Source organism: Lottia gigantea, assembly GCF_000327385.1.
Source record: "Lottia gigantea unplaced genomic scaffold LOTGIsca_54, whole genome shotgun sequence".
Lineage (NCBI taxonomy): Eukaryota > Metazoa > Mollusca > Gastropoda > Lottiidae > Lottia > Lottia gigantea.
The window spans coordinates 1,008,499-1,035,904 of record NW_008709848.1 but is presented as its reverse complement, the minus strand read 5'-3'; the positions used below and the strand labels follow the sequence as shown (position 1 = coordinate 1,035,904).

Here is a 27,406-nt window from a genome sequence, read left to right as displayed (position 1 = left end):
TGCTATCGTTACTGTAAGCAGTTTTCTAAATACAAAAGTCAAGAAAATCACAATTTAATCTTTAGCCAGCCAGTAGAGTCATAAATTAATACAATAATTGACACTTAAAAAAGATTGAAGACGTCTCGTGCTTTGAAAAAATAGATTTATCTTTATACGTCTAATTCATTTAAAAAATTACAATATTGAAATTAAAAACAAATAAACAGTACATCATCCAAGTGAAACTAAAATCAGAAGATGCTTAAATATAATTATGCTTTAATGTCTAATCATCATTTGCATTTCTTGGTAATTGCCGTATCAATAATTAGTAGCTGTCAATCAAGGCGAGTAGGAGGAGTAGAGCCCGACAGAAATCCAATACACTGCTGATGTACGATGTCAATCTTCAGTATTCATACATACTCGTGATAACTCAATTCAAAAAACTTTACCGGGTTTTTATTCTGGAATGATAAAGGTGTGTTGAGCATTATTTAGATTTGTTTCAGCGGAATGACTTAATGGTACATAGTGAAACATTATAAAGACCTTTAGCATCTTCGATTTATGACTTTATTCTTAAACGGTTTTGTCTATTTATGATTTTCTCACGAGAGCGGGTCTTCATTCATCTGTATAAAGTATGGACTAAAGGACTTTTTAATTGAATTGTTTGTTTCTGAAGACGTCCTGGCGATTTCCTTGTGGGTGGAAATACGTTAGTCTCAACTTTTATAATTGTTCTGAAATGTCGGCTAATATTGCCGGAGGTATTAAATATGATATAGGAATCCTTACCAGATCAGCGTAGGTCGTCAAGAGAAAACTGTCTAATGGTCAACCAGTGTTCTATTTAACTTAAAAACTGTTTAAAAAATATAGCAAAGCATCTATCCGTGACTTTATTTCCTTTGCAGCATGCTGTCTTGTTAAAAGGTTTTTTTGTTATAGATTAATGTGGATGTGTAAGGAGTCTTCTGCGTGTAATAGACGTTATTAGACCAAGATGGACAGGAATTGTTAGTCAGATTATTAAGAGAGTGTGTTAGTGTTCAGAGAGTAAGAATCCTTGAAAGAGTAACATGGATGTGGACAATATGACAGGGCATAGCAATAATACCACTTGTTGGACACTGCTAGAGGAATATTGTGGGCCAAGAGAGGGGTTTATTGATCAAATTCATGAATATATGTTCCCTTCTATTGAAGAATGGGTCATTATTATTCTTCATACTCTTGCATTTATCGTTGGAAGTATTGGAAACTTTTTGGTTTGTTTTGTGGTTTGGAGGAGTAAGCACATGCAGACAGTTACAAATCTGTTTATTGTCAATTTGGCGGTTGCTGATTTTCTGGTTGTTGTAATATGTTTGCCACCAACAGTTCTTCAAGAAATAACAGAAACCTGGTTCTTCGGCGAGCTGATGTGTAAGATTGCCATTTTCCTTCAGGTAAGATTATTAAAATGAACTAATTAATTTAATTCAATTCTCACATCTCATTTATTAAGGTTGATTAAAATAATGATTATTTTTTAAACGCCTTTATCTCAGTAGGCAAACCACAGATCGGTTGCGTCGAAGCGTAAACTTTTGGTTTTAGAATTAATATACTTTTCTCAACCTTATTAATAGGAGGTATGTATAAACATCTGAAAGTCATGGCTGTTAAATTTTTCTCTACTCTTTTCGAAACACCTGACGGTACTCCTCTTTGGAGGAGTCCACTACTATCCAACTTTACTCGATTTTACTTTGGACGAGATTTTGATTAACGGAATTGTCTTGCTTGTACGGATTGCATGAAACGCAATTTTGCTTAATTGTTCTTCATGATATAGCTGTTTTTTTGTTTGTTTTTTTTGTATTTGGTATTTGTTTGGACGAGTATTTTGGTTAACGGAATTGTTGCTTGTACAAATTTTTATTAAGCGTCTTAACATAGATGATATACAATGTATGTGAATATTACCCGATATTAGGTAATGGTTGAATTAGGTGAACTACATACATTGCAGTGCTTTATAATCTTTTAAGATAAGAAATAATGAACAAACTACTCTGAAGACACGTTCGTAACTCTCAATGCTCATCGAAATCAATTGAATTTGTGCTTATTTGCCACAGCTTATTTGTATTTCCACAATCAACATGGTATTGCCCCTAGCTATTTCCTCATGTACATCGACAGATATCAATCGACCTACAAAAACGTAACCTGCATAACATAAAATACAGAATTATTCGATGATATACAATTTAATTCTAGGTTAACCCATATACATTCATTATAATGATCAGATAGATGTCACAGCTGAATCTATTCTTGTGGCCATGCAGATTTTTTTTTATTTATGCTGGTAAATGCCAAAAAATCCAAGAAATCTGTTTCGATGCAGGAGCAAAAGAAGGAAAATGCTTATACTTAACGGTAGTAACATTCGCGTCCATCAGATCGTGTCTCTAAGCCCCGGATTCACAAAACCACTTGGCAGTGATCCTGGCGAATGGTCTGTTGACATTATTGATGCTTTACCATGAAAGGCCATAATTATAAGTCAAATACGACAGTCAGGCTATAATAATTAACCAAGTACACGTATTACAAGACACTGGATTGATGACCCTAGTAGTAGGGCATCAGGTGTGCTGATCAATACGCTCATTAGCGACTCGTGCGTTAGTTACATGGTGCTTTATGCTTTTTTCGAAGAAATCTTCAATGCTTCTGTTTATTTTGAAGCTTAGAATGACCGGGATAGAAATCTTACGTATTTGATTCATCTGTTATCCCGACACCTGGACATGAGAATACCAAATTAATAATATCACACCGCGAGCTTAGTTCAATAACCAGCCATATTACAAAATTGCTCACAATGCAGCAGCTCATGTTCCATATATATCACATAACCTCACCTGCAACAAGAGCTAAGCCACTGGAATCCAAACTAAGGCAAAAGTTATTGGACACGGACTCAAATGATCAATGTAATTAGCCTAAGAATAGCAATTAGCCACATAATACTGTCAGCGACGGCGCCAGCCTCCTAAGACTGGAGGTACAATTAATATGGGGTGTAATGACTTAATGAACAACTGGCTAGGTAAGATTCAAAATGCGACAACCTGAATGTCTGAGAGGGTTCCCCAAGAAAATTTTGCAAAGATAGAATGGAATTGGTGCAATCTGACTCATATTAGTAGGAGAATATGAGGACAAAAACATATAAAAAAATTTGATATTTAATGAAGTGGGGTACGAACCATTTTTCTCGGGAAAATGCCCCTTTCCCCTGTACTGCCAATGTCTGCCAATTAGGAGTGTCCGGTTGTTCCACTGACCAACAAGAATTTAATCATGTAAAATTAATTAGTCTGAACCGGCCGGATTCTTTAATATCTTCCTATTTACGATTTCATTATCACCATAAAGTCACCACCCTTGAGAGCCTGGTTGATTAACAACGATCTCAAATCTTTTGTTCCAGACTCTTTTGGAACTTCTGTTGTCTACTTAATGTACATTGATATTTCTGTACATATCTGAAATGCAAATAAAAACACCTACATGCCACATAATCCTATCAGTTGTCTGGGCTTTCTAAAAAAGGAGTGGCAAACGTCCTGTGTCTGTTGGCGTTCATAATCATCTTTGTCATATTTATTGTACGATTTTTCTCGTACCATTGGATTTAGAGATGATGAATAACATGCACGGATTTATTACATAGATGACCATGTAGTTTTCTTGTAAAGTTCTTTCGTTGACTATTGGTTTGGTGAACTGTACATTATAACCCATATATGTACTTGTGCTTTATTTATATTTTACCCCAAAATATGATATCTTCAAATAAGTTTCGCTTTTGTACATACAACAATAGGATTACTTAAGACTAATGCAAAACGGCTCAAGAGTAACAAGTACAATAGTGAAATCTCCGTATTCTGCCCGCAAAATATAAATTCGATTTGATACATTCTGCCATTAGTAACGCCATCAATAACATGGGCAGATAATTATAAGAATTATGGCGTGAAGTGCGAATGTTTAGCTAGCGGTTATTAAACATGTTCTATGCATTCCAAAGAGTTATACTTTATCTATAATACAGACGAATATGAGAGGTATGTGTAATTACTTATTATACTCCTGAAGTGGACAGAAATTAGATCCATAGATGGTGGCAACACTTACGACATTTGTGTAATGCGTAATGCCGTTCTGAAGTATATCGTTTGATAATCGCCATTTTATGTCAAAATCTTTAATAGGCGAGCGGCATTTGCGTATGGTTGCGAATAAGAATAGCGGTCATACGTTTCGAACGCAACTTTCATGCATTTAAGTTGTGAAACGCGTTTGGTATCCATGGCCACTTTCATAATTCTCAACCATACGCAAATGGTAATCACCATGGTGTAAGGGTACCTTAAGATATTAGATCTTATATGAAATAAAAGAAGATTCATGCGAATCAAAAACTGACTAATGCGACTTTCTTAACAAGCCAAGTTTTAATCCCTATCTAGTTTAAAAATGACCTTAGCAAATTAAGAAAATTAGCTTGATATAAAGAATGTGTCAATTTGACTATATTTTTCACGTTAATGCGAAATGGGAAATACTGTTTTTGTCCAAATCAAAATGATTTATCTTAATAAATCGTATTTAACTTCATTAAGAGAGAAACCAGATCTATGATGTCGTGCTATCTGTCTTCATTTACTTACGAACACCATGACAAGAGAAAAAATATACAAAGCAATTGGAATCGTGATTGTTTCCAGTAGAACTCAGAAGACTTAATATTTCTTATGTAATATTAATACAAAGATGGTGTAAATGTGAATTTTAATTTCTTGGACTTATTGGTCCTTTTGTATGTTATTCATTAGCTGCAACTAATGTTTGTCGTTATGCTGTTTGGATTTCGGGTTTCGTTTTGCGATTTGGTTCGTTAGTACTTGGTTTATTTATGTTGCTAGATAGGAAATGTGTCGGTCATTCATTTGCCCTTCAGCATTGCTTATTCTGTAATATGGTTAGCTACAGAAATAAAGAACAGATATAAGCAATTCATCAATTGGTTACTCTGACAAGATAGAGGCAGCCGGAAAATCCATGTTGATGAATTCCAGTATTAAAGGATCTACTAAACGTAAAGGAGGTTTTTCATTTGTCTTATATAAGATATAAGCGAAGCATGAATCAGTCTCGATCATTTATTACATGGCTAACATAGTTAAGACGGAAAGGTACCCATATCAATAATATATCAATAATTTACTGCCTACGTACTAATACGAGGTTCCCCAAGACAGATTTCAAACATTGACGTTACTTTACAAGCGGCCCCCAAAGATTCTTCCTATTCCTACCAACTGCGTGGGTTTAATCTGTATTCCTTTGAGAGAGGTAACATCTATGACAAATATTTTTTATTTTATTTTTTTGACAAATATTTTTTTATTATCATAAACAACATGTATGGCGGTAAGGCTATTTGAATTTGAATATATGGGGAACTTTAAGACGTAAAACTACATTTCATTTTATTTTAGTACTTCGTCAAAAAAATGCCATTTGTTGCTGCAAACATTTTGATATTAAAAATCCTTTAAGATAAAACCGTGTGATCTTTTAAGTGCGTTTTATAGTAATGCTTCAATATTTCTAAAACTGCTGATGCTTGTAAAATTTTAAAAGGAAGTAGTCTTAGAATAACAGTTTAATTAACTTTCCGTGCCTGAACATTCTATGTTAAAGAGGCAGATTTGCATTCTGGAAAGTGGAATATTTCTACGGTTAAAAGCTTTAGAGACCTACTTGAGGTGTTAATTAACATCTGAAACAATCAAATCAGTGAAAATGTGACCAGTTTTTGGACTCGAATGACTTCCTACGCAATGTAAACTGTTTGTAGTAAAGGGTTGGTGGTTCCCATATGTGCTGTTAATTCAAACAATTTCAATTTTCGAATAGAAAAATCAAACTTTTACACTGTAAAAAACAGTCAGGCGGGTTAAAAGCAGGATTGTGAACATGCTAATATAAGGCTTGCGGTCAGCATTTTGTTTTTAAAGCTATCCTAGAAAAGTCGATTACTGTACACACTGCGTATATATGTAAACGCAGTGGACATTTTTCAAAGTAAAGAAAATTCACTCAAAATTCACAGAACCTAAGTTTCTCGCTAATTTCATATTCAATATTTTGTTAAACAAAGCCTTTTTGCAGCTATTCTGTGCCATTACGCCATTTTCGACAGAAATAAATACGTCAGTAGTTTTTGTCGAGGTATTCAACCACTTTAATATATGTTCATTGATTGTTGTACGATAATTATACAGATGTTTTAAAGTCAATAATCTATTGTTAAAGTTTCATTCAGCTTTTAAAATAAAAAAAATAATAGCATGTGAATAAACACGAACATTTAATATCCACTCAACGTTGTCATTATATCAAAAAAAAAAATAATCATTTAAATTGATTTATTTTCTTGAGATGACTTTGAGTTTGAAGTCGAAAACATTGCTATGATGGACCATATCCAATCAGTTACAACACTTTCAAAAAAACAATTGAGTTTTAAAGAATCTCTCCATAACACACAGATTTGGACTATAATACAAAAGTATATCAAGTAAATCCGCGCATTATCCTACTTTAACATCGTTTATTAGCAACTCAAGAACTAAAGCGAACAGTGTGCTAGAAAAATAATCCACCACACAGATACAACACATCAGTTTAACAACTGAATCTGATCGTGGTGTATTGGAAGATAATCAGTACTATTGTAACATAGTACGAAGAGTATTTCACTTCCATAATGAATAGATTAGAACCTTAATAGAAGCAATAAAGGCAATATTAGCCAGAGAGAGGTTTTAAAATGACATTCTTTCTCGTTTATTTTTTGTGTTAGTGGGATTGTGCGATTAGTAATGGTACTTGTCGAATGGCCCTAATAAAATTAATCACGTGAACTCGATTGTGACAGAACAAATCGACTTGAGTTCAAATCTGATGTGATTTCTATAAAACCTATTACCATTGTCAGGAACAAACTGGAATTCCTTCAGATTTGTGGCAGCGAGTTATTGCAATTCATTTACTTCTTTGAAAACATTCGTAATTCGGAAAATTATATGCTAATTGTTCGTATGTTGTATGTATATTAAGATATAGACCATGTCGTTAAACTGGTGCCTCAAAGGAAACTAAACAAATAATAACATGATTTGCCAGAGATAAAATTAAATTTCCAGCTAAACCAATTATATCAAAAATTCTTCCAAACACAAACAAGATAGCACACTTTGGTTTCTAATTAGAATTCCAAGACTATAATTCATAAAAAATTTAACAACAAAACTAATTTAGATTTATTGCTCGGCACTCCTATACTGGTATTATATTGAGATTGTCTCGCATCATACCAGTTCCTCAATAATAATTAGAGCGTCGTTAGCGTGATATCGGTTCCCCTCCCTTATAGAACACGTGATTCCCCTAGTTTTTAAGTCACTCATCTAACCTGATGTCCTATACTGGTATTATATTGAGATTGTCTCGGATCATACCAGTTCCTCAATAATAATTTGAGCGTCGTTAGCGTGATATCGGTTCCCCTCCCTTATAGAACACGTGATTCCCCTAGTTTTTAAGCCACTCATCTAACCTGATGTCCCTTTCTGATTTTCAGAGAGCCCTTACTTACGATAACTCAAGTCCCGTATTTCCACTACGGTATGAAGTCAGGCATCTTCGCGATGGTCAAGGAATTACCTTGACTGCAAAGGCCCACTTATTTGTTTCACGGGGGTTTGTGAATGCAGCAATGGCGTACAATCCCATCAAATCGATGCCCGTGAAACAAAAATGCAGTCAAGGTATAAGATGAACACATAATACTTTGACCATTGTGAAGATGGATGTCAGGGTACTCTAGTGCTTCTTTCTGGATATCCCTACGTATTACGGAGATATTTGATTAATTAGGCATTAGCACGACTTGAGATTAATATCTATCTTCATTGCTCTTACATAATATACTTAATGCTTTAGTTCTCACCATGTGGATAACAATGCTTTATTTCCTTCCTTGATAACTCGACACCTTTCCAATGATTTCGTGTAGCGAAACTTGACAGTGTTTCAGACAAATTCATTGTACTATAGTCTGATATTAAGCAATTAATCAGAAAAAAAAACTATTTTCGTAGAAGGTGAAAGCCTACACATGGCTGAATATCGCGCATTTATTTACTGTCTTTTCTCCTGTGACGCAAACCAACAATCCACAGTGTTCATGCAAATATATTTTTATATTCACAAAGTTAATACAAATAAAGATTGCCAATAACGACTCATGATAGAACTTGCTTGAAAGCCTAAACGTTGAGAAATATAAGCTATCTATATGGAATAGATATTAATGAAATAAGTAGCAGAGTTTCAAAGTAATCTATCAGTAAAATCATTACGAGTATATAGAGCATGCGATGTAGTATAAATATATTATATTGTAATAGATTATCAGAAATCTTTATTATTTTCATTTCGAAAAACTTACTTGTGATATATATACTTTCTCTTACGAAAAGTTCATTAGCTCCTACCAATGTATGTCATCGGGTCTCGTTTTGCGGTTAATACTTGTTTGTTTATTTATACCTCTAACTTATTATTTGAATATTATTTATAGTAGTCCAGACACAATACAGCATTTCCATTTCAAACCCAGATTAAAAAGTGCCATTGTCTTGAATTGTCATGACATCTTGATGCCAATTATTCCAATATTGCTTACATTAGATCTACTTGGCTACGTCTGTTCCCTGACATGCTAATATTTCGGTGAAACTGGTTATTACAGGTTTTAATTGATGACCCAATATAGTATTTAACGTGAACTAATATGGGTGGATACTGAGCAGCTATTGATAGTATTGAATATCCTGGCTTCACTGTGGTATAAATTATAGGGAAGACGTATGTTAAATACCATGTTCTTGGTCATGATAATACCGTCTTATTGCTAGCACGGTATATATTATACATCAAACATTCAGCTAAATTGGATAATTTGTGACATGCCCTTTGATGTATGTTCAAGATGTATATGCTTGTTATTAGCCAAGGGTTAATATGACACGCAAATACCCTGTAGACAAGGGGGGATTGGGTCGAAATTGTCCCTATTTGATTCATTTAAAATACACAGGCCACATATTCCTGAAACGATCTTATCGCTGGGATGTCCTAGGGTCCTAACTTCTAACACTGTTTCTAGGATACCCTAGTGCTAAGATCGTTTCGGGAATACGTAGCCATAACCGAGAAGGTGATATAATATCAAATGTCAAACAGGAGTTGAATGCGGATTTTCATGACTTGGGTAGAGATACTGTTTCTAAAGCATGGCACGGTTCCTGTTGAGAGTTTACTCCAACTTTCTAGCTAAAATGAAGTATGAGAGAGCATTAAGGGACTTTTGCCAGTACAGTACTCGCCAACTCCTGTAGTTTACTCAAAAACAGCCTGGTCGTTAAGGAAGTGGAATAAAAGCTTAGGCTAGTTTCATTTCATGTTTTCAACATTCGAGTAAAGGTGGTTTTGTTTTCGTTACAAGCCCATTTGGACACTTCAACACAAACATACAAAACAATACGATATATAATAGTGTGGCATTTCATTGTTTACTTTTCAATATGAAACCGGAAGTAGAAATACAGCCATTTTGGTTCTGCTAATGCTCAGATCAATTAACGAGATTGCGATTCAGTGTTGAACAGGTTCCTATTATGAAAGACAGAATATCAATACATATATTATAACGGTATCAAATGTTTCAATCAGCTTCTGTAATAACTAACATGTATACGTCTTGTTCTATCCTATTGTGCTTGGAACATAACAGAATGACGCTATCTATCAAATTAAGTAAATGAACCAAAGAAAATCATGTGAGGTTATAGTAAAGCGTAATTGAGATTATATCTCGATAATTGAGATATATTGAAGTGAAAAGAAGTCGTACAGAATCAGAATGAATTTGTACTCCGGTCAACACGAAGTAGTTCCTGAAAAACTGTGCTTACGTTAATTATGGGATAATTTCAGTTTGATCAATTGCAAATTTCAGATACCATCATCTTATAGGGACATTACCTCAATCTCACATCTTTCAAAATAATAATGTTTCTTATCAGTAACGGGTCTGATTCTCGAGATCGCGTGCATTTGTTTTTCCCAATAAATGTTTAAGCAATACCAACCTCCACATAGAAGGAGTCTCTTATCCCTTACCAATGCCAAGAATTGTTGAAATCGTTTTTATTTTGCTTTCATTTCTTCAAAGTGGTATCGCAAAACTGAAATAGAACTCTCAACCTAATTACATTTGTGTAAGAACATGTCGGATATCATAAACTGATTCAGATATACATCATTAATGAGGTTCATAAGAGGTAAAAATAAATGTTAAAATTTGAGGACGAAAACTTTGAAGTTTCAATTTGAACCATCTTCAAAGTAAGGAGTATTACATGTAATTCTGTAAAACGTGCGTTTTTTTAAGTGCAGATGATTGAAAGTGGAAAGGTGCCGTAAGGAAAGTTATAATCTGAATCTGAAGACTTGTTCATACAAGTTATCTATTCTGATAAATTTGACATGATTTCGTACACTCAAGAAACAGCAATACATACTTGAGACAGAAAATGATATTTTACTATACAATATCTGGAATAACCTCTGAAAATAACTCGGAATAAAATGCCCTAAGGCCTGAAAAAAAGAAAAAATCTCGCGATATGTAATTTTAGATCTCTTGTGTTATGGCCTTTGAATACAAACCCTGACAGCTACTCCGATTATAAAATTCAATTTTTCGATGATGCATTTTGGAAAATTGAGTACGTTGTGAAAACCTTCGTCTAAAAGTAGACCTTTATCGCTGAAAGACTATACTTATCATCCTGCGAAAGTTGTTCTCGAACATCAAACACTCGAACATCTTTACTCCAATACATCATCATAATATTGGATTGGTACAACTATTAACAAAATAACCACAAAATGTTTGTCGTTTTACAGATAGTTATACAGATATATTGAACTTTTACGCTAACCTTTCCAACTGTAAATTCTGTTGAAGATTATTAGTCAGCTTAGAGTCAATAAACTGGCATCTTTCATCTATTTCACCAATTAACTGGTTCATATATTCTCATTCTATTTCCTGTTTTCCCTCTAATAAACCCGTCTTTAAGTATCACTCGGTATTAAAGAAACATATTCTAGCATTGGGTTTTATCGCGACATGTTCTCTCGCTGATGTTTGTTTAATAACACATATTCAAACCTGTCTCAATTACCAATAAATTAACTTGCTGGTTTGAGAGGAGAACACGGTTTTCAATAAATTGTTCTCGAAATTAGGAGGTAAATAAATGAGATTCAAACATGCTTCAGATTCTTTGAATCCCGATTTACTCTTCTACATTTCCAGATAAAAAGAACTACTAGATTTTGTAGATGTAGTTCGGTGAGGTTTATTTAAATATGTTTTAGATTCTCCACATCCTGATGTATTCTTGTACATTTTTTTGTCGATTCTTCTGTAGATCCATAAGCTTTACGGCATTTTATTGCGCTTCCTGGTGTTATTACATCTTAACGTACTTGCAAAGCATTGATGTCTATATTGAAAAATACTATTTGTAAACGTGTACCTTGACATTAAAGTTTGAGGCATTTCGATTTAGAGTCAAAAAAATCTATGAAATATGAACTTCTTACACGCAACAAGATCATAAAGAAAGTACAATTTAATTGCTTTGGTTACACACGGACTATTAAAATGTAAGGATTTAACAGCTTGATTTCTACTATATGGCACAATTTTCACAAAAAAAAGAGACAAAAATACCACAATTTTCAAAGCCATTTATCACAGAATCTTTCGTTATATTATAGCTTTGTTGGTTTTTTTATTATAAAATATATCCGTAAGAAGCAATCTGTGCTTAATTCATCTAAGATTAGATCATATGTACACAAGTATGATCACAAGTAACCGATATCTTAGTGAACATTGTGGAGATATTGTTGATATATATTATATAGAAGGCACATAGATTGTCCCACAGTGCAATATAATGTGTGCATCGAACAGAATTACATAGAAGACTGTATGAAAAGGCTTGGTCCATGTAAAACTTGACTGTCTAATTAGAATAATCCTTTGCGGACGGGAAATCCATTGTGTGTATATATCCTTTTACAGGAAATGAATATTGATCTACATTCCATGTACAAAAATCTTCATAATACTTCAATAAGCCCGTGATCATCAAGTATCATTACAAACCTTTTGTTTATAGTGATAAGAACCACTTTGTTGCGTTTCAACTGCATCATTTTCAAGACGTTGACAGTTTTCAAAAGGACAAAGAGCTTTCTACTTTAGTTCTAAGCTTCTGAAACCTAATACTTGAGAAATTGACATGAAAGATCTTTTTCTGTACATAAAGGCATGAAATTTTGTCATTTTTTACGCAATGAACGTCAACCGTTAATGTATATAAGATTTTTTTTAAAATCTTTTAAAAATGCCACGTCAGCATTATTCATGTATTCAAAATACAATCGTACATCGTGAAGTTTTTTTTTATGGCAAAGCACCCCAGTTGATTTTTTTCTTTTGAACAATCGTCAAGAAATAACGACCATGGTGCCAATACACTTTCAAACTGATATATTCCTAAATGACATTAAATTGCATCAATCAAGTCTTTCTGGAATATGGTAAATGATTGTTTGAAGATACATCATGGTGGGCATTATAGAATCAATCATGATTTACTATCAGTTATGTTTGAAGACGTAACAAAATCCAATAAATAGCACGAAATACCCTTCAATGACTTTTATTCCATTCATCATTATTGCAATGTGGATGCAAGGTTGGGGTAACCTGAAAAACGCGCAAGTTATCACAATTTCAAACCGTTTTCAATAGTCAAATGTCAGAGGTGTTTTGTGAACCCATCCATGAATTATGTCATCTCAAAATATATCAGATGCGTTGTAGTGGGTTTGATGACAGAGCAAAGAACTCGTTTTAATTCATTTTGTGCTGAGATAAAAACTAGACTGTCAATTTATAGAAAAGTATAGTAATCATTATTCAGAATTGTTCTTTCCCAATCTGGGTTTGTAGAATGATGTTATCAGAAGCAATTTTATGTCCTTCTTACTTAACCCACATGTCATGTTTGAATTTGGTCAACTGTGCTAAGAATAATGAACGAGTTGTGTATTTACATTTTGTAGTCTTGAGGGATAATTTGGGTGACAAGCTAGTTTCATTTGTTGGTCCATGGTTATCGACTCGTTTAACCTCCAGGGAAGACCGTTTTAATTCGATCATGTTTACAAAGTACCAAATGCAATTCGAATGGTATGCAGGGAATTACTAACACTTCTGAGAGGGGAGAAAACTATCTGATAACTTTCTAATTAAAACTTGTTCCTTTCCGTTTATTTTGCCTGGCAATTCAGATTCTCCTTTCCCAGTGGCGGCGCCAATGGGGGTACAGGGCGGTGGGGGGGACTAAACCCCAAATCTCAAATCTTCTTGAGAGAACCATCTAAGACGCTCTATGAGAGACTTGCGACTATGACACCACCACAGAGTAGCCAAAATTTGAATTCAGCCGCAATAGTTGTCCCCCAATGGGTCTGTTTACCCCTATTAGTAACCCCAGTTCCGTGAAGCTTGCGCCGCCACAGTTCTTTCCTAATACATCCAAGCAGCATATCTCTGATAATATTGTTTTCCCCTACATTGGTAAGGAAACGTCTCCAGTAGATCAGTATAATTTGTTCTTAAAGGATTTTTAGGCTTATATTCGGAATCCAATTTAATCTTTATACAAATATACAAATGTCAAGGATACTCATGGACTTAGAAAGTAATCAAAAGATTTGTTAAAGGAAGTTAGTACGACAGGGAAATACGAGATCATCATCATTCTGACGACAGTACTGTCATTGCATCATTTCAGTTCTCTGTAGCTTTGAACTTAAACTATATAATATGTGCAGAGTCGCTGTTTTTTCTGAAAATGAGCATCAATCAGCACTCGTGCCCCCCATTTTTTTGTAATACATCCAGTTGCTCTCTCTCCTTATCAAAGTCCAAAGACTATAACTTCAGAAGTCTATTTAAGGGCGTGTGTGTGGCGAAATCTAGGAATTAGTTCCCTCGTAACGAACAGTATTTCCCCATGTAAGTCAACAGCTATGCGAGCTAGGTAACCTGACCTAGTACATATACACTCTAAACAAACGAGTGCTCTACAATAATTACTTCTATTCTATAAATGATAGACTGGACAGTTGATTCCCTATGCAAATAGCCGGTCTAATTTGTATTTGAACGTGGCATTGTGTAAGTTATTGCAGATATAAATCAACACTGAGCACCATTGTGGATTGAACGAAACCTTTAATTGGGCTTTCCTAGTAGCAAATGACTGATATAATATTCTATCATGGAAACCAAAACAATATCATGATCTCTAAATTCAACGCCTTTACCATGGGTCGAAGTACATTTTTGTCTGGTAACAAAGCATCAATCTGTCAGTCGGGTCGTTGTTATCATCGCGAGCAATGGCGACAGATTAAAACTCACAAATAGAATATTACAGGCCCTGATCATGGATATCCATAGTCATATGATAGACTCGTCGTCCTTGATGGATAGGGGGGGATAAAGATAGGATATGGAATACATAAATATACCAAAAAAAACACTATTAGAATGTGAAATTCACAAATGGTATACAGAATCGACAATACAAGTATCATAGTGTGTTTTATTAGCATGCCCTTCGGTCGCGAAATCCACAACAGCAATGAGCTCAGATTGGCAAGATATTGGCAAATGAGACAGTATCGCATTCGTTAATCAAGATTCTATGAATTACAATAAAACTCAGACTAATATGTCTTATATATCAGTGAAATATCTGACAGGACATACCATGTGTAACGGTTAAAGATAATTGGTTACACGTCGTGATTATTTATTGGCTTATTATTTACATATCTACCAGTTTTAACGCCTGGATAGATATATCATTGCTTTAAGTGTATTTAGTATTCGTATGTGATAAAGGAACTACCTTGGTTGGTTGGTTGGTTGGTTGGTTGGTAGATGACAAGTCAACGTCCGGCATAACTTTCTCATTGTATTGGCTAAATAGTTTGTACAAGATTCTTTGAATGATAGCAATTGAAATTATGAACATGGGTTACCTCCCTTAATTATCGGCAAAATAACAGTTATTTTCTGTCTATATTTTTGAGAAAATACTTGAAATGTATCTTCAGCCATAGTGACAATAATTTGAATATTTTATTATTTAGCTAATGTTGTACTTTCTACTACACTGTCATTGGTCAACTGCAGATCAATTGCAATTGTTGGAATATTTGTTGAACGTAAGTCCTACTTTAGTTTTTTTGTTGACTTACATCCTCTTTTCCATCGACTTGAAAGACAATCCCTGAAACTACCATCATATCATATGGAGTAATCTGACATAAACCGCAATCAAGTTGACAAAGCACCTAATCTGGTAACAACAGGTTATTACCTCTGGTGGAGTACGTGATACCGGGAAGATTGAACTTGTTCGTTCATGCAATCTTATCTCCGTAGCATCTCCGATATGCCACAGCAGAATTTATTCCACATGAACATAAATTGTATTAGTTCAAATTTTATGGTTGGTGCAAATCAGAGGACTATTTGCTCATTATGCCTGTTTACTCGTCGGTATTTAAGGCAAGACCATTTCACCAAAAAATATTTTTCATCTTATGTACGAGACTCCATCGAAGCATAAATCAAAAGTTGAACGATGTTACCGTCCTGGAATAATTTTCTCCATTGCACACTACATGACTGCGTGTTAAGTAAGGATAACCTTCCAAACGCTGGTATAATTTCAAGATATGACTAGCATTTCCCTACATTTCTGTACTCTTACAAATCATCTTTATGATACGTCTAGACTCTGATTGAAATTACTTTCAAGATTGAAGCTGGTAGATAATTGGTATAAGTTAGAACATGGATAGTATAGATGTAATAGCTCAGCTGTCATTAACAATTTCTAACGTAATGAGGCTGTACCGCTAACGATTACTGTGATAATAGATAGTTGAAGACATAAAGAGAGCGAAACCCAGAAGGGATTGAAGTGAATGGCTTGATCAGCCTACACTACCATTTGAGATTGATCAAGAGTTAAGTACGGTTATCAACGTGGTCTAATGGGAATACAAGTAATGTTCAGATGATAAAGGTACAATGATAAGCCTGTAATGAGAATAGTATTATTGTCAACAACCAAAACAGTCCAAGCAGGGTTCATGGTCACACAACGTTATCTTTATAGTGTTTTTCTATAACGTTGATGTGGACCTTTTCAAGAATTTTTAAACCTATGGGGATACTCATGTTTCGAACGACGGCACACTCTTCACCCAAGCTGTAAACGATAGTGGTTAATTCGGGAAAGATATGCCATGTCGTATCGCCAAAATCAAGTAAATTAAAAATTAGATAAGACTTAAAATAGATATTTTATTGAATTATCGTAGACGACTGCTTCCCAAATATTGATGACTCAATAAAAATGTCGATAATTCTTTTACAACCTGTCTTAAAAACTGAACGACAGACCACAAGAGGAATAAAAGATACTGAATAATCATATTTCTGCATTAAGATTTTGAAGATACAGCGGAATGCTAAATCTGTAAAACACCGGAATTGACGATTCCAAGGAATCAAGCGACAGCATATGATATACATCAGGATATTTCTGGAATAAACATACCTAGATTAAAATATGTATTGAATGCGACAATCTAAGATCTAGAAACCATTTCCTGTTCATGCATTAAAATTTTGCTCAGCAATGCTGTACTTTGTCGATTCAGAATAACTTGATCAATATCAATGTAGCCTCTTTCAAATACAGTTCATAGGAATAATATACAATAAATCTACAATAATGAGACAATGTTACAATTTTTAAACTTCCACGGTGAACCTGAAATTGATTTGCTTGGACTTTTTATAAAAACTGAAAGTTTTAGTCATTGCTGGTAGAATATTACTTTAACTTCAACTCAAAACAGACACTATTGTTGCGAAACTCGAAATCAATTCCGGAATTCTAAGTTGCAGAGCATCGCGGCCTTCCATTAATAACAGCAAGATTAATACCAGCAAAAACACTTAACCGGGTGACTTCAAGTTCTCTTAGCTATGTATGAAAATAATTTAGCCAGCGTTACCCTCAATGTGCTGAAAATAGTTTGATCCGTTACTAATTTCATTACTTTTAGACAGGACACGATACTAATTTCATCTGGTGATATGATATAACTCGATTCCTGGATATTTGAAGCATTTATGGTGTGTGTGATACTGTTACAGATCGGGTAACCTAGTCTATTACAAGTTGTCAAGACCATTATAGTCAATAGAAATGGCAAGAAACTAAGAGTTCGCATTGGTTTATGTGTAGCTTGGAGCATATTTTGTTCTGATTTACCAAGGCAATTGAATTATTCTGGTGATGCTGAAGTTGTAATGAGTATGAGATGGTTGCTAACCAGAAGGCATGCGAATTCATAACCACCTTGGCAGAAAAGGTTCCACCGAGTCTTTTCAGGTCTCGTTGCTGTGATCCATGTCAAAACTGGAATAAGCTGCTATGAAGGCTGCTCCTGGAACATATGACATAATTATGCACATTATATATAGATCTGGAAACTGTCCTGACTGCATGACGAGATCCTGGCTTCTGTAGCACATGTTCGTTACATATTGATATATCTTGGGAGTCAAAATGTTTTCAATTTTAATGTGTATTGTTGCTCATTTATTTTATTTTTATTAGCATGTAATTACTATGTGATACGGATTTCCGGAATGTGACGAAATCATGTGCACGCAATTGTATTTGCCCTGCAATGCCAATACCAATGTCAATACACATTAACACAATGCATGTAGCAAATTTGCAGACTGCATCGAAACTATCTACATGATATGGATAGATAACGCAATAACAAAGCGGGTTGATCTTTCTTTCTTGCCCTAGACATGATATGTTCCCTCGATAAAAGTCAGAAATTATTAAGCAAGAGATAATGCCGTTTTGGACGACCAACTCATAGCCCAGTATTCAATCAGGCTTTGGAGTATGATAGCAATAAAACTTTCAAAGCTGTTTGATACAAGATTTCGATAAACTGATAAATCTGATCTACATATTTAAATTATGTCAGCAAAACTTTACTTTAGCTTTTTTTTTCTTACACGCAGCTGGGAAAACTTTTTGTAAAACGGTTAATGATCATAGAGATTTATTTTTGTTACAGGCAAGTGGATGTGTCAAATGCTAAAAGGTTCTTCGCAGCTCTCGTGACGTAAGTGAGAGAATTTAAAAATCCATGTCCTTAATAACCTGTTACTCCTAAAGCGTTCTTGTCATGAAGTGTTTTAATTAATTAAAGATTCAATTATGGAATAATTAATTAAAAATGACGCGTTTATCTTGTAATTGTTTTCAAATTGATTGTCTTATAATTGAATATTATTTTTGTTACAATGTTATTATGGAGGTGACAGTTTTGTCTGGCGTGTAGGGGGCAATAATTGATTATTGTTTCCAATTTACCATAAACCCTGTAAGATAATTGATTTTATGGGATGCAATTTTTTATTGAGATCGAAATGGATTATTAAAGATGTCTCAAAGTACATCCTTTTCTGCTTGCTCAAGAAGGCTTAGGATGCCATATCCTAACCATGTGCATTACACAACGGTAATGTAATGTAACAGCGGTACTGTAACAATGTTAATGTATATTTTTACTTACTTCTCGGGGTAGAATGGCCACATAAAATCGGGATTTCATGATTGCAAGCAGCAAATCACTTCCTTATATAGCAGCACGTAACAGATTTCTGTTTGCCATAGTCACTAGTGACATAACCATAAAAGAATTCAGAAAAGCATAGATATGTGGACTCTCTGAAATTTTGGGATATCACCATGTTAAAGTGTCATGAGAGTTAGTAGGGGGTAAGCATATGGTTCACAAGCAAACGCCAACTATTGTATTGATTGTACAGTGACACTGATTCATAATTCTTATTCTGAACAGTAAAATGAAATCCTATCGTAATGAATGATAGTAATAAAATATTTATCTTGCATCCAGTTAAAGAATAAATACTATTCACAAATGTGCGTGTCATGTATGAATGTCTTCAAAGTGCATAATAATTTACCTTACAACTGTGCTATAAGATATTGTATATGGTTATTACCATTACCTCATATGAACATCTTAAAGTATATCCTTCATAGTATTTCAACGGCCAACCTATTCCTGAAATCTTTGTGGAATCCCTTTAAATACAGAAGTTCGTGTTGTGATATAATTAGTGTGAATGTCATGTATGAGAATCAGGGTATCTGCATATCAGAGGAAAACACTTTTCTATGAGGAAGCGAACACAGGAATAACATGTTTATAGAATAATATGCATATTGATAGAGAAATAACTCCATTATATTTTGTTATTTTGTTTTCGCTTATTTTTACTATTGTAAATTAATTCAGTTTCGATTTTCCATAATCACATTTATTTTAATAGCCAGATTTTGTCCCCGACATAAAGATAACAGATTCAAGTAAAAGATTTCGATACACAAATACCAAGTTAATGACAATAATATAGAAATGAAAATGTGAACTAAAACTATAGACTGTCCAGGTTATTTGGAAGGTTAACATGATAAGCAACAGAAAGGTTGATATAAACCTGTGTTTCCAGTCGAGAAGGGATTGGTTTGTGTTTGATACTTGGTTTTCGCTCAAAATGAACATGACTATCCCTTAACGAGTTGGGAGACTAGACTTCAAATTAGAAATGTAAAAGTAAAAGCACATAAAGCTATAAAGGTGACAGTTATTGAATATAAAGTAAGAAAGGTGAAAGTTATTGAATATAAAGCAAGAAAGGTGAAAGTTATTGAATATAACTAGAAAGGTGAAGTTATTGAATATAAAGTAAGAAAGGTGAAAGTTATTGAATATAAAGCAAGAAAGGTGAAAGTTATTGAATATAACTAGAAAGGTGAAGTTATTGAATATAAAGCTAGAAAGGTGAAAGTTATTGAATATAAAACTAGAAAGGTGAAGTTATTAAATATAAAGCAAGAAAGGTGACAGCTATTGAATATAAAGCTAGAAAGGTGAAGTTATTGAATATAAAACTAGAAAGGTGAAGTTATTGAATATAAAGCAAGAAAGGTGAAAGTTATTGAATATAAAGCAAGAAAGGTGAAGTTATTGAATATAAAGCAAGAAAGGTGAAAGTTATTAAATATAAAGCAAGAAAGGTGAAGTTATTAAATATAAAGCAAGAAAGGTGAAGTTATTGAATATAAAGTAAGAAAGGTGAAGTTATTGAATATAAAACTTGAAGAGTGGACGTTATTGATTATAAAGCTAAAAAGGTGAAAGCTATTAAATATAAAGCCAGAAAGGTGAAAGTTATTGAATATAAAGCTAAAAAGGTGAAGTTATTGAATATAAAGCTAGAAAGGTGACAGTTATTGAATATAAAGCTAGAAAGGTGACAGTTATTGAATATAAAACTTGAAGAGTGGACGTTATTGATTATAAAGCTAAAAAGGTGAAAGCTATTAAATATAAAGCCAGAAAGGTGAAAGTTATTGAATATAAAGCTAAAAAGGTGACAGTTATTGAATTGAAAGCTATAAAGGTGAAGTTATTGAATATAAAGCTAGAAAGGTGAAGTTATTGAATATAAAGCCAGAAAGGTGACAGTTATTAAATATAAAGCTAGAAAGGTGAAAGTTATTAAATATAAAGCCAGAAAGGTGAAAGTTATTGAATATAAAGCTAGAAAGGTGAAAGTTATTAAATATAAAGCTAGAAAGGATAAAGTAATTGAATATAAAGCCAGAAAGGTGAAAGTTATTAAATATAAAGCTAGAAAGGTGAAAGTTATTAAATATAAAGCTAGAAAGGTGAAAGTTATTAAATATAAAGCTAGAAAGGTAAAAAGTTATTGAATATAAAGGCTAAAAGGGTGAAAGTAATTGAATATAAAGCTAGAAAGGTTAAAGTAATTGAATATGAAGATTTGTCTAGACGGAGATAAGATGGTGGAAATAGTGGTCGAGTAAGAGCAGGATGATATCGGATTAATTAACACTTTGACATAAAGTAGGTTAGTTCGATACTTGCTGACTCCTATTGAGACTGTAAGTCAGTTGACGGATCTTTGTCGATTTAACCCGGTCTGCCAGGGGCTGCTGCCCGACTCTGACAGTTCTAACATCAGATGTATGTAAATTGGTAATTTTAAAAAATCTCTTTGGATGATTTTAAAATTATCTTAACTGAAAAATCATCCAATCTGATCTATTTGTAACATGTCTACGATTTTCTTATAGCGATATTTCTAACAATAAGCCCTGATATTATTTGTAGACGAAGACATTGTTTTATCTGGCCGTTATCTGCTGGAGACATGGTTTTATCTGGCCGTTATCTGTCGGAGACATGGTTTTATCTGGTCGTTATCTGTCGGAGACATGGTTTTATCTGGTCGTTATCTGCTGGAGACATGGTTTTATCTGGTCGTTATCTGCAGGAGACATGGTTTTATCTGGTCGTTATCTGTCGGAGACATGGTTTTATCTGGTCGCTATCTGTCGGAGACATGGTTTTATCTGGTCGTTATCTGCTGGAGACATGGTTTTATCTGGTCGTTATCTGCTGGAGACATGGTTTTATCTGGTCGTTATCTGCTGGAGACGTGGTTTTATCTGGTCGTTATCTGCTGGAGACGTGGTTTTATCTGGTCGTTATCTGTCGGAGACATTGTTTTATCTGGTCGTTATCTGTCGGAGACATCAGAGCACAGACAAAAGTCAGTAGTTTTCGGACTATAAATGCGCTCAAAGGCAATTTATCAGATGTAGGATTAGGCCCAGTCAATAATAATGTCCACTACAATTTTCAAATTATAGACAAGAATTTTGATATCTACTAAAAGCAAATATGAATAGGAAGCAATGACCTACTTATTAATCAATCAGAAGGAGAAATATCTGTTATTTGAATTCTAATAAACGTGACAAATTGTGTTAATATTTTAGTGGTACTATGACAGTGTAAAAGGAAGGGAGGCCAGATAGAATTTCATTATTTAATAAGATAATATTTCAATAACACTAAAGTAATTTAGACCATTACTAGGACTAGTCCGAAAACATGTTGGTTGTTTTAATATAAATATATTAGAATGGACTATGTCTGTAAAAGTGTTAGAAGTATAATGCGATTAGGCAAAGGTGAGATTCGTACGAAATCATAGTGTTTAACTATCATACATACTTTGCCTGACACAGTGACATTTTTCGCCATTGAGAACATACGAGATAATGACCATAATCACATCCATGTGACCACAGAAAACAAACCAGAAACCTCTGGCTAAGAACTAGAGTGGACTACTTTCTTGTAAAACGGAATATAAACTTAGGTAGTCATGCACATCTCTGAAAGTTCCTTTTTTTCATTTAATTCTGCATCATTTTAGATGAATTACTTTTCAAATTTTATCATTTTATCAATGAGTTGTATATGAACTGAAAAAAAGGTTTTTTTAACTGAAACACAGGTTGTGTGTCAATTAAAACACCAACACACGAAATTGGCTTCAGGTATGTCTAATTTTGAAGAAAATTGATGTCATGTCGCTTAAACATCAAATTCATGTAGTCGTTGCTGAAGGAACATAGTCATACATCTATGTTGGTGTACGTTACCATACCTATCACGTTATATTTCTATTGATTTGACACCTATTGATTATGCTAGGCCAGAGAGCAGTTTTTGTCGCAATAAAGCTTGATATGGTTGACGCAGTGTGAATATGGTTCTATTTACTACTATTAAGATCAATTTGTTAATTTGATTCTACTGAAGATAATCTGTCAGTGTTGGTGATCATTGAATGGCTGCGATTAAAATAGACACTGTCCTCAATCAATAGTAGTAGCACTTCCGCTCCGGTGATTTGAGCAATTATTCACTTGTTGGCATTAAATGCAGATTGCAAATTAGCTAGAATCGTGCGTTCAGTCGCTTTTGTACTGATATGTCTTTACCCATCCTAATGTATAAAATTCAGTGAAGATATCAATCCTTTATTTAAAACACCGTTCCCCCATGCTTAATTTTATTGGCTACACATATTATATATAACAGGCGGCATATTGCATCGACATCGGACCTGAGACTTCAATACAAAAATGAATGGAGAGTTACGCCCTACTCTTCACTTGAGACGTCAAGGAGTACGCTGTGAAATTAATACAGGTTTATGTGGTGACAGATATCTACGAATGAGTCAGCTTATTCTTCCTCATGTGAGACACTGGCTGTTGTTTTTGCTTAGTAATTGTAATGGTGGTTAGGGAAACTTTAGTCGATAAAAATAGATGTGGAATCTAGTTTGGTATGTTTTAACACAGTGAATACGGGTGTTTGGTTATGGACGACTGAATAATTAATCAAATGATATATAGTACCATAAAAGGCAATTCTATTCAGTCTGCTTCCCACCGAATCAAATTAGAACTGAAATTAGCTCGAAGGGACAAATAAGTACTTTGTCAACATTATAGAAGAGGTTTTCATTGCTGTTTCCGTACAATAGCAATCTTTAGAACAATTAGATCTATTGATCTTTAAGCGTTCTAAATTAAAGGCTAACACATTTCTAAAGAATTGCTAAGGCGTATTGTTTGTTTATGACTGTCAGTAAAAGACTGCATACATTCTTGTAAAGCAAAGTTTCTCAATATTTTTCTACAAATTGTTTAGATAATGAAGTCATTTGTTCAAGAGTTGACAATTATCAAAACAATTATTGTTGACCTTTTCAAGGTTTCTACTTTAAAACTGCGTTAAAATAACTTTATAAATCGTTTCTGATTTTAACAACATTGCTATTTTACCAGATCGAACTATTGAATTAAATAACATTCCACACACAACATTTAATGATATTTACCTATCTAATGTTGGGACGCACGATTTCCAATTTGTCGCAAAATTTATAGAAACATGACCGTATATTGTGAATGTTATGAATCACAAAAGCGAAATTTCTTGGCAACTGTGCATGTGTCGGGATGGGGGACGGTTTTAAAATAGATATATTCCTGGGTCAGCATTATTGTGAAAAATAAGACCGAAACCTTATAGTTAAGATAAGGATAAGGATTTTGATTTTGTAATTATGTTTTACACCACATGCTTTTGCAATTAATAAATAATTATTGCGTTTAAACGGCAGCTTACTGTGTTACATGACCTTATATGGAATTTCTCATTCGCCAAACTACACTGTAGAGACAAAATATAAGAAGAGCATGTTTCGTAATTTCACTAAATTTTTATATGGTCATCTGGGGACAAATTTCTTGACAACATTGCCGTCTGGACTATAACAAAAAAGTGACATTAATGTAGAAAAGAATAATATCGTAACATCGATATATGTTTCCATCAAATTAATTTCTTGTGCAATCGAAATCAATTTAATAGAAATGCATTTATATTTTACTTCTGCATGATATTTATATGGTCAAACATGTGATAAAAATCGCTCTCAATTCCCCAAATTATACTAAAATGTAAATTGATATGGAAGATATAAAACAACTCAATATTCACAATTTTATTCACAATTTTATTACGATGCTGGAATTGATTTTATAATAGTACAACATTTATATGTAAAGGTAAACGTTCGGAAGATTTATACTCTTTCCTTTTGTTTTTATCAAAGATCTACAGTCGTATGAATACTTCCTTCAACAGTTAATTTCAGATTTCTGTATGTCCTTTAAGAATGATAACTCGGCTTCATGTTTACTGGAATTCAACACAAAAAGTAAAGTTGAAGACTAATGGCACTTACGCTGTTGTGACTAATTGGCGTCTGAATATTTGTACGTGACTAATTTTACAATAATCAAAATCAATCTTCAAAACAATGCAATTATAGAGAATGTTTCTCGGTATCTATGATCATCAACAATAAATTGAAATATGAAAGGAACGTATTCAAGGAACTCTCGACAATTCCTTGTTCCATAAGAGTTATTTTTCAAAGTGAATGCACTTTCTGATGCCTCCCTTTCTCTATGTAATTATCACGCCAGCCAAAGTTCGAGCACATCTTGACATGGCAAGTTATTACGAACTTCGTACTTATAAATAATAACTTGACATTGTTAAGATGAATCGAGCCGGTTTTGGACTATTCATGAATCAGTCAAGCTCCACGAACACCTTTCGATTATCAATGTTGGTTCGCTGCTGTCATATGATAATCCTTTAGCTTGTATGACACATCGTGGTCGATTGGTAGTAGAGAACTAATACATGTACGTAATAAAATTACCATTTATCAAGTTCACAAAATGGTTATAAATAAACTAGATTATTTATTATTAATATTTTAGAGATCTAGCAAACGATAAATATCTCTTACGGTGGCATTTCTAATAAAATAGAGATGTTGCTTAGGAAAGAGAAGTCTCTTTGTAAAGAGAAAGAAAAGTTGACTACATGTAAAATTAATGAACTTGGTAGTTGTTCCCAGGTTTCAATCTAGTAGAATTGTGAATGGGCTACAGTTATTTATTATGAATGATATTTTTTAGTCTATTCACTTACACGTCCATTGGTGTCAAAGATTAATTGAATATCTGTAATTGTGAATATCTTTCGGGGAAGGGAGGGTTTGGTTTTCTAACAATTGTACAGGCCTAGAATGGAACAAACACTTCATTAAGAAATTGAAATAAACGACCCAGAACCTGTTGGGTATTTGTATTCTGTTCGGATTTGAAAGTACGAACTGATACCATGACTGCAATAAATAGTCACCCTTCTTGTATCATGGATGTTTTTAAATTCAGCGATTTGATTGGATTGTACTCTAGCCAATAGAACCCATCGGAAGCCTGGCGTACAGTCCATTCAAATCGCTGCATTTCGTGATACATGAATAGTGACTATTGCAGTCCAGGTATTTGTAAAAAGTTCGATATAGGTTGACATTGAGAAGATGAGAGTTTTAGGCCTGTGTGTTGAAAATTACCGGACTGTAAGTAATGCAAGATAATCAGTTGATATTAGTTTTATATACATCTTCTATTTTTGTGGAACATGGTGTTTACAAACAGGTTGGCGCTGTTCAATCGTAATTCAAAGATGTATTCTTCTTTGACTCTGAAAAATCTACTTCTTTATATTTTATATTATGCATTGTCTAAAGAAGTTCGTTATGTTTTCAAAGACATTCCATTTCGAAATCAAAGCTATTTATCTATACTTATTTATCTAGACTTATAATGGTCTTAATGGTCGAAAGAGTATTGTTATTCTATCGTTTCCAATATTCATAACCATGTCTAATATAGTTTTTGACGATTTTGAGACTGTGCGTTGGAATTGACTTCATTATCTCGTGAAAGTATTTGGATTATTTGCCAGTCTACGACTAGACGCGTTTATCAAATTTCTTGCTTATTCATTCAAGGCTACAATTAGAAAATTAGGGATGAATGACTGAACAATTATTATGGTCATAAAGTCATTCAGTTCTATTCCTCGCTTGTTTGTTCCTCGGGTATTTTCAAGCCTCGTATAATTCGCTGACTTGATATAGAGACATGGAAATAAGGGAAAAAAAAAGGAAACTACTAAAGTAAAATATAATCAATTACAACCGTGGTCAGCACAAATTGGATTATCAGTCTTCACAAATACCGACATTATTTGGCAAATAGATTGACATGCCTCCGGTGTACAGATGACATCCATCAATAGCAAATTATGTAGATTAACTCTAAACCAATTACACAATTAGCGAATTGGAAAAGTAATGATGAGGCTAAGTTGACAGTCGGATATTTTAAAGAGTTTCTTTTTGTATGGGATATGCCACTCGTCATTAAATTATGATCTAACGAAATAGTGTTGCAACACATGCTGTAGGTCATTAGAATATTCAACCAATCGAATGTTCTGTTTCTGCAATATTCATTGTGCTTGGATGCAAACTTGTACAATTTTCTTGTGTCATATGGTCACTATTCGACTAAATACAATTCTCATTCTGTGTTTACACAGTGTTCAAGATCATGATGACCGAGACTACAGCTAAAGTTCAGAAAAGTCG

General features: G+C 33.7%; 1 protein-coding gene across 1 annotated transcript in view; it reads left to right on the top strand.

The window, feature by feature from the left end:
- Positions 1 to 1,082: 1,082 nt before the first annotated feature.
- LOTGIDRAFT_126576 (hypothetical protein) overlaps positions 1,083 to 27,406 on the top strand; it is a gene marked incomplete at both ends in the record, with an annotated part of 43,597 nt that continues 17,273 nt past the window's right edge. Inside the window, one exon of the mRNA XM_009062939.1 lies at positions 1,083 to 1,436. Coding sequence (XP_009061187.1) covers positions 1,083 to 1,436 — 354 coding nt within the window. The remainder of the gene's footprint in view (positions 1,437 to 27,406) is intronic.